This window comes from Chrysochloris asiatica, unplaced genomic scaffold (genome assembly GCF_000296735.1).
Source record: "Chrysochloris asiatica unplaced genomic scaffold, ChrAsi1.0 scaffold00168, whole genome shotgun sequence".
In the NCBI taxonomy this organism is placed as follows: domain Eukaryota; kingdom Metazoa; phylum Chordata; class Mammalia; order Afrosoricida; family Chrysochloridae; genus Chrysochloris; species Chrysochloris asiatica.
The window spans coordinates 2,872,813-2,881,224 of record NW_006408686.1 but is presented as its reverse complement, the minus strand read 5'-3'; the positions used below and the strand labels follow the sequence as shown (position 1 = coordinate 2,881,224).

Genomic DNA, 8,412 nt, shown 5'->3' with positions numbered 1-8,412 from the left:
TGGGGTCAGAAGGAAAGGGGGCTGGAGATATGGACTGGTGTGGCCTAGCAGCCAAGATGCCTCCATTTCTAATTATTATAGGGGCTGGGTTCCCAGACTTCTGGGTCCGACGGAGGAAGGTGTCAGGGATCCAACTTTCCTAGGTCTGAGGGAAGCCTGGATTCCAGGGTCTGAAGAAGGTGGGACTTGGGTCTGAACTTCAGGGTTCTGAGGGAAGAAGAGAGGTCCCAGAGTCTAGGTCTTTCAAGCATTTGCAGACTCAGAGGGAGGTGCCCAGGGCTTGGTTTAGCAAGACCCTCCCATCCCCACCCCTTTCCTGGGCTGTTTTGGGTAAGATATGATATAAAAGGACTGTGATTTCCCAAGAGATAGAAGAGGGGGCAGCCTTGCAGTTGCAGATTGGTCATGAGTCCTACCCCTCTGCTGGTCCTTCTGGGGGTCACTCTCATCCTGCCCCGTGAGTGAAGATCCCAACTCCAGAGGTTGTATTTCCCTGAGAAGGGCATAGGGGAACCCTACTAAGATGGATTTGATCCTCCCATCCTAGGAGTCAAGACCCTGACCTGCCAGCAAGGTACACTAAACAAAGTCTACAATGTAACTGAACTGCCCCTCCAGTGGACAGCAGAGCAAGGAGACTGTGAGGAAGGCTGGGGTTGCCAAGACACAATGATGCTCATTCATAATGGTGAGAAATCCCACGGGCTACGGTCCTCCTGGCTGACACCTCTGCCTAGTCCCACCTGCATAGAAACTCAGGACACCCCACCCCTAGCATCAGGATCCGCTGGCACTTAAAGGGGTAGGGAGGTGCCCAGTCTCTCTCCCCTCTGCCAGAACCCTGGCATCCTATCCCCACACCCACCCATCAGTCTCTCTCCTCTTGTCTAGGACCCTTGGTGAATCTGGTGCTCATCAAGGGCTGCACTCAGGACCCAGACCAGGAGGTCCAAGTCACTGAGCACAGATCCAGCCCTGGCCTCTCCATTACCTCCTACACGCATGTGTGCCGGAATAACTTGTGCAACAACCTCGCCAACAGCATCCCACTCTGGGAGCCACTGCAGCCATTGACCACAGGTGCTGGGGAAGGACAGGATGAGGGTGTGGACTCTTGGACTGAGGGGCTAACAGAGGGTGTGAGGGACTGCTTATTTCAAATCACTTCTTTCAGCTTCCTTCTTCACAGTCCCTCCTCTCCCTTTCACCTTCTCCTTCACCTCTCCTCCATCCCCTTACTATCTTGATCCTGGCTCACCCTCTCCTGTTTTCTCCATCTCTCCCTTGTTTGCTCACCCCCTTCCTTGCTCCTGCTTTCCAGTCACCCTACTCCTACATCCAGAGACTCCCCTAGACCAGCTTCTTCCCAGGAAACTGTCCTTCAACTGTGGTGATCTAAGCTGGGCTTCTTGCATACTCCTGGTTTTCTGTACTCCCAGGTTTGGTTTCCTAAGGCTTTACTGAGGTTTTTTGTGTTTTCTCCTCCAAAATCCTGGTGTGCCCACTGTAGTATAAGCACTGGATGGCTGACCATGAGGCCAGCAGTTCAAGTCCACCAACTGCTCCTCAGGAACCCTATATATAATAAGAACCTAGGCAAAGGCACTTAAGAGTAACAGCAATTTCCTAGGCGAACCTGTCCTGTGATTTCCCTGGTCCAGTGTTGGTACGGACCACCTGTGAGCTGTATGAGTCACATTTAGAGGGTCGTATTCTGCAGTTTCCCACTCTTTGAAGTAGTTTGTAAACTTCTTGTTTTCCTTGACTCCACTGTTGAGAATTTTTTTCTGCTAAGAGCCATTTGGATATTTATAACATCACTTAATATAAATTCATATTGTTATGGAAAAAATTCCCAGATTTATAGAATTTCAAGCTGCCTGCAGTTGCCTTGGCAGAAGAAGACCAAAGGATTTTGTGGGGCCAGCTGTTCCCCATCCCTGGTTTAGTAGGACTACTGTTCCTCTCAGGACACCTCCCCCTTCCCTGACCTATGTGTGTTCTCAAAAGGCTTCCCTACTCCCTGCCCCCTAACACCTCCACCCACACCCCACGTGGGACCCTAGCACACCTCTGTGCTGACAACCCTGTGTACCCCTACCAAAGCTCTACCTGGGACCTCTCCCTACATTGACCACTGTCCATATTCTGGTCCAGTTGCTCCTTCCCAGAGCTTTTATTCCCTCTCTCCCAGCTGTCTTCCTAAGCCCAAGCCCCTCATTCCTCAAACACTGGGCCTGCGTGAGAGAAATCAAGGAGGGTGTGTTTCAGAAAATTCTGTGGTTTTCTCTCTCTCTCTCTCTTTTTTTAAAGCTTTTATTGTGAGTTGAGTGATAGTTTACATGGAAGAATATCAGTTTTGCACTCAAGCAATTGTATTTTGTTTCATTGCAATGATTACAATCCCTTTCATGCACCATCGGTTAACAGTATTTGCCTCTGTCCTGTTGTTCCAAGGTTGAGTATGCATCACTATTTGTTGTTGTTGTGATGTGCCTTGGAGTCAGTTCCGACTCAGAGCGACCCTGTACAGGGTTTCTGAGCCTGTAAATCTTTACGGGAGCAGAAAGCCTCATCTTTCTTCCACGGAACCTCTGGTGGTTTTGAACTGCCGACCATGAGATTAGCAGTCCAATTCGTAACCACTAAGCTACCAGAGTTCCTTGCAGCACTATTTACCTCTGTCCTATTTAGCCCATGCAAACCTGTCTCAGTGTTCTTCTATCTACCTTATTCTAACCCCCAGTCCCTTCTTGTGTATTGCCCTCCCCAGCACCCAAACTATGATGTGTGTGTCCCCTACCCTGTGCTCTATTGTCCCCTCCCTCCACCTCCCCCCAAGCCCGCCAACCCACCCCCACTGGTAATCAACAAAGAATTTTTTCCCCCTTAAATATGGGTATCTTTTCTTAAGCTTTTACAATAACAGTCTGTGGTTGTCTCTTGAGGCCAGCTATTACGTATCTGTTCCACAACCTCCTCACTACCCTCCCTCTCTCACCTCCCCAGTTACCCCACCATCAGAGGCCTTGCAGTGCCCCATCTGCATGTCCACAAACGGGTGCCCGGAGAGAGGGACCAAGTTCCTCTGCCCTCCAGGGACCACGGATTGTTACAACGGTGTCGTCACACTCAGTAAAGGTTGGTTGCTGGTGACATGGGGGTCCCTATGTGAGCAGATCCCCCATGGAGAGAACTGAAGGTTGAGATCTGAGTCTCCAGAGGAAGGAGGGTAAACTGAGACATGGGTCTGAAAGGAGGGCAGGACTGAGGGAGCTGAGCCTGCCGGGGAGGTTGGATGGTCTCAGCTTCAAGGTCTGCTTCTCCCTCCTTCCCTCTCTTCCTTTCCATAGGTGATACCACCACCAACATGAGAGTCCAGGGCTGCCTAGCCCAAGGAGGCTGCAACCTGCTTAATGGGACCCAGAGAATTGGTGCCCTGAGTTTGAGTGAGAACTGTAATGCTAACGGTGAGTCTCACACTCAGCAGAAGACCGGACCCACAGAGCAGCCTGTGGTGTGGCCTCCCTCTTGTAGTTTTGTTGTTGTTCTTGTTGTTAGGTGCCAATCAAGTCATTTCGAACTCATAGCGACTCCATGTGAGAGAGTAGAGTTGCCCCACACCATTTTCTAGGCTGTAATCTCAGCTGGAGCCGGTCACCAGACCTTTCTACCGCAGAGCTGCAGGGTGGGTGTGAATCGCCAGCCTTTCCGTTAGCAGCTGAGTTCTTAGCCATTTGCTCGTTGTTAAAGTATTGGACAGGACATTCAAACCCATCACATCGAAGCTAGCAACGACAATACTTTAGGAGTTTATTACTCACCCAGGCACTTACAAAGTGAGGGCATTCTCCAGGCAGAAAATGAGGAGAAAGAAGGTGTAGTTCGAGCATAGATACATAGGACCAGGACTCAGCAGTGGGAGCTTTGAATGGTGCTGGGCAGAGTAAGTTGGAGGCACAGTCCTGGTGAGACGGAAGCCGGGAGAGCAAGTTACTTTGCAGGTGACTTTCCCTGGTACCCTAGAAGTGTGTTCAAGTTCAGGTCATTTTTCTGGAAACCAGTCATCCATTACCTCCGGTCATTCTATTTCTCCACAACGCTGACTTCTGATAGCTTTGGGTCTTCTACTTTCCCTTGACCATCTTTTAGCCCTTCTGCCACCCTTGTCACTTCCTGCTCATGATCCTGAAACACCCCAGTGGGCTTACTGAATAGGAAAGAAAATCCAGACAAAATGTAGGGTGTTTCATTTGTGACAGGAAGTCAGGTAACAAATGGGAACTCAGGGTGGTGGTGGGGGGGGGGGTTCCCACTTAACTGCAGCCAGGCCTTTTGCTGTAGGACAAAGGGAGAGCCTCACAGGACATTGGGAGTTCCCTGGAAGGTCTCAATTCCAGAGGCCATGAGACAAAGGGACGCTGTGGTGGGGAGGGAATGGGGAGGGCTGGGGAGGGCTCGAAACACTTGATAGAAAGACATTCTGTCTGAGTCTCTTGCTTTATCCACCAAAACCACCTGGAAACTCAAAGAAAGATGCTGAGGGAGTCCAGCCGACAATCTCTCCCCAGGGATTGAACCACTGTCCTCCATTAGGTTCCCATCAGCTGGTTTCAGGAGCAGACAGACCTTTCCTTCTGGTCTGTCTTACTCTGAAAACTCTGCTGAAACCTGTTAAGCATGAAGTGCATTGGCCAGGAATCGAACCTGGATCTCCTTCATGGAGAAATACACTATTGTTGTTGTTGTGAAGTGCTACCCAGTTGATTCCAGCCCATAGTAACCCTGTATAGGGTTTCCAAGAACACCTGGTAGGTTTAAACAGTTACCAATGAAGTTCTTATCTTAGGGCAGTAAATACTCAATATGCACTAGGCCTTTGGGTAGTTCTATTTAAGATATAGGGTTTCTCAGCTGAAAGAAGTAACAATCTACAAATTACAGCTCAGACTACCGTCCTCATTTTCCAGGTAAGGATTTTGAGACTAGATAGGAAAATAGAGGTGGTCGCAGGCTAAGGAAAACCTGTTTTGCCCCACTCCCCAACAGGAGGGGCAGCTTTCCTCCACACATGGTGAAAGGTGGTCCCAACAGGATGAAGAATGGGAGCCTGAAGCATGGACGTAGATTTCCCAAAGCCCCCTTAAGTCTGAGATTGTGGGACTTGCAGTCAGGTTATCTAAACTGTGATTCCAACATGTATCCAACATTTCTCCATGAAGGAGATCCAGGTTTGATTCCTGGCCAATTCCTGAGCATGGGACCTGAAGGGACAAATATAACTGAATCTCTGGACTAATCACACCTGGGTGACTTCTTCTCTCCAGATTTTCTGAGCTGTCACTCAGGGATCATGGTGAAGACTCTTCCAGAACTGTCTCGGGAACCCGTGGAGTGGACCACATACAGTAGCAAGATGTGCAATATTGGGGAGGTGTGTCAGGAGACACTGTTGCTTATTGATTCAGGTGCGTAGGCATCCCGGTCCACTGAGTTTCCTACCAGGTCCTCCTCCCTGCCTGGAGTTCCATGGACCCTGGTTGGTTCTATGTTCCTGGTGTGACACCCTAGAACAAGCACCGGACCACAAGGCTGGTGGTTCAAATTCACCAGCCGCTCCTCAGAAACCCTATACAGGGTTGCTATGAGTCGGAACCAACTCGATGGCACTTAACAACAACAATAGTTGAGTCAGCCACTTGCACAATGAAACCGAATGCTACCTGGTCCTGAGCCATATCCATGATGGGTTGGGGCTTGGATTGTTGTGATCCGGAAAGTCTCCATTGGTTGACTTTTAGAAGTAAAAACCAGACCTTTCTTCATAGTCCGTCTTAATCAAACAATCCACTGAAACCTGCTGAGCATCATAGCGACACACGAGCCTTCCTTGAAAGTTGGAATCTGTAGTGCACTGACCAGGAATCCAATTCAGGTCTCCTCATAGAACATGAGACTTTCACCGTTGAGCCAGAAGCCCTGGAGGCTGGAATCACTCTTCCGTTACCTGTGCCTTGGTTTCTCCTTGTGAAAAGACAGGGTTACAGTGATGGTGATGATTGTGTCTCCTTTGCTGGGTGGTTATGATGACACATGTCATAATGTATACTAAGAGCTGAGAACTGTGCAGCACAGATAATCATAATGACTGAATGTTTGCTGAGCATTAGGGGTTGAGCTCTGTTTTGGACCTTGTAGATCCAGTCATCTCTTCCTGGAACTTTCTGTAGCAGTAGGAGGAGATAAGAGGGCAGAGAATGCGGAAATTAAGTAGGAAGATAAGAGATACATACAAGGAGACTTCAAAAAGTTCATGGGCAAGTTGAATGTACAGATAGTGGGATTTTTCCACAAACTTTTTGAGGCCCCCTCATAGAGCAAGGGCAGGTAAGGAAAAAGAGGTGAAAGTTGCCATTTTAGAGCAGGTGCTCAGGGGAGACACTACTGAGAAGGTGACATTTAAACAAGAACTTAGAAGAAGTAAGCAAGGGCGAGCACCAGGAACGCTTCTAAGTGATTCGTGTATGTATCTCAGCCCGATCCATCCTCACAGCATACCTGTGATGGTTGCATTAGGATGCTCTCTGTCATCCAGATGAGGCACCAGGGCAAGGGTGCGCCCGCCTGGGAGGTGACAGAGGTGGACCCAGGTTCTTGCTCCAGTCTACACACCACACTACACATGATCAGGGAACCTGCATTCACCCTGTGTCTACTAAGCTTCTTGGAACCCCCAAATCCAGCTCCCTAACCCCTGTCTTCTCCCAACTCCCCTGTCTGGCTCCCCTACTCTTCTAGCCCACCTTTCACTCTTCTACCCCCTCAGGATACAAATCCCTTCTACTGGGGAGCAAAGGTTGTACCTTGCCTGGGACACAAGATTCCCAGAAGGTCTCCATACACTCGGGCCCCCCCAACGTGCTTGCTGCCTCCTACACCCATGTCTGCAACTCCAATTGGTGCAACAAAGCTGATAATAGCAGCGTCCTGCTGAACACCCTCCCTCGCCCAGGTATGGGATCCAGCAGGCTGGTTGGAGAGCTTGGAGAGACTTGAGGTGGGTAACTGGAGTTGGGGACAGAGCTGTGTACCCCAAACCTCTCTCTGCTCCTCAGCTTCCCCTGCTCCTGAAGGCTTCAAGTGTCCTGTCTGTGTGAATGTCTTCGGAATCTGTTGGGACTCCAAAATCATAACATGCCCTGTCAATGCCACTTACTGTTACACAGGATACATCCATCTAAATGGAGGTGAGTGTTGAAAGCAGGAGGATGAGGGGCTTGGGGATCTGGACGTATTGGTCCTGAGGTAGGAGGAGGCTACAGACCCTGACTCATGGGTCTGAGGGAGGAGAGAGCTAAGGCGAAGAATCCTGGGCCTAAGGAATAAAAGGGCAGGGGGCTTCATTAGTCTTAAAGTGGGAGGGAGGTTACTGTGTCTGAGGGAGGAGAGGACTTGGACTGGGACCTTGGGTCTGAGAGCTTAAAGTGTTGTCCTTTGTAACCCTCTAGGTGGAGTGTCCACCATAATGAACGTTCAGGGCTGCATGGTCAAATCTTCCAGCAGGTTGTTTAAAAATACTCAGAATATTGGCGTGTTCTCAGTGATTGAGGAAACTCAGAACGAGCCTCCTTCTCAAGATGGGGTCGCCCCTGCACCCTACCTGACTTGGGTAATGTGGCTGGTGTTGACCCTAGCCCTTTGGTGTGGGGGTTTTTGTTTTTCCTATTAAACTAATGTCCAGAGATTCTTAACCTCTGTTTACCCCCCAAAGCTAACATTCCCTCTGACTTCATGACCTGATGGCCTTGGACACATAGTTATTTCCCCATCATCTTCATGATTTTGCAGATGGTAAATCTTTTGGGAATCAGAGAGCCTCATCTTTATCCTGCAGAAAAACTGGTGGGTTTAAACCATCGACATTACAGTTAACAGACCACTAGTCTTGGCCTGTGTACAGTTTCCTCGTTAGCAAAATTAAGCATTCTGGAATACCCATTCTTCACAATGTTATTCATAATTTGTAATGATCCACGTAGTCAGAAGTCTTTGCATAGTCAATAAAGCACAAGTAAACATGGAGTCCTGGTGTGATGCTGTGGGTTAATGCGCTGGACTGCAAAGTCGGTTTGAACTGCAAGGTTACTGGTTCAAGCTGACCAGCCCTCCTTGGAAACCCTATACAGGATCACTGTGGGTTGGAACCGACTCGACGGTACTTAACAACAACAACAAACATCTTTCTGGTATTCAAGATCCATGTGAAGTCAGCAATGTCCGTGCTTCTGACAGATTTGTTCATGCTTCTAACAGCCCATGATACCATGATATATTCAATACACGTCATCAGCAACATAATTCAAATGTTTCAATTATTTTTTCAGTTTTCATGTATATATATGTTGTTGTTGT

General features: G+C 48.9%; 1 protein-coding gene across 1 annotated transcript in view; it reads left to right on the top strand.

Moving 5' to 3' along the window:
- Positions 1-405: 405 nt before the first annotated feature.
- CD177 (CD177 molecule) overlaps positions 406-8,412 on the top strand; it is a 12,141-nt gene continuing 4,134 nt past the window's right edge. The window contains exons 1-9 of the mRNA XM_006871506.1: positions 406-457; positions 548-688; positions 892-1,080; positions 3,010-3,141; positions 3,354-3,470; positions 5,328-5,468; positions 6,827-7,012; positions 7,116-7,247; positions 7,509-7,669. Of these exons, the coding sequence (XP_006871568.1) occupies positions 406-457; positions 548-688; positions 892-1,080; positions 3,010-3,141; positions 3,354-3,470; positions 5,328-5,468; positions 6,827-7,012; positions 7,116-7,247; positions 7,509-7,669 (1,251 nt within the window). The remainder of the gene's footprint in view (positions 458-547; positions 689-891; positions 1,081-3,009; positions 3,142-3,353; positions 3,471-5,327; positions 5,469-6,826; positions 7,013-7,115; positions 7,248-7,508; positions 7,670-8,412) is intronic.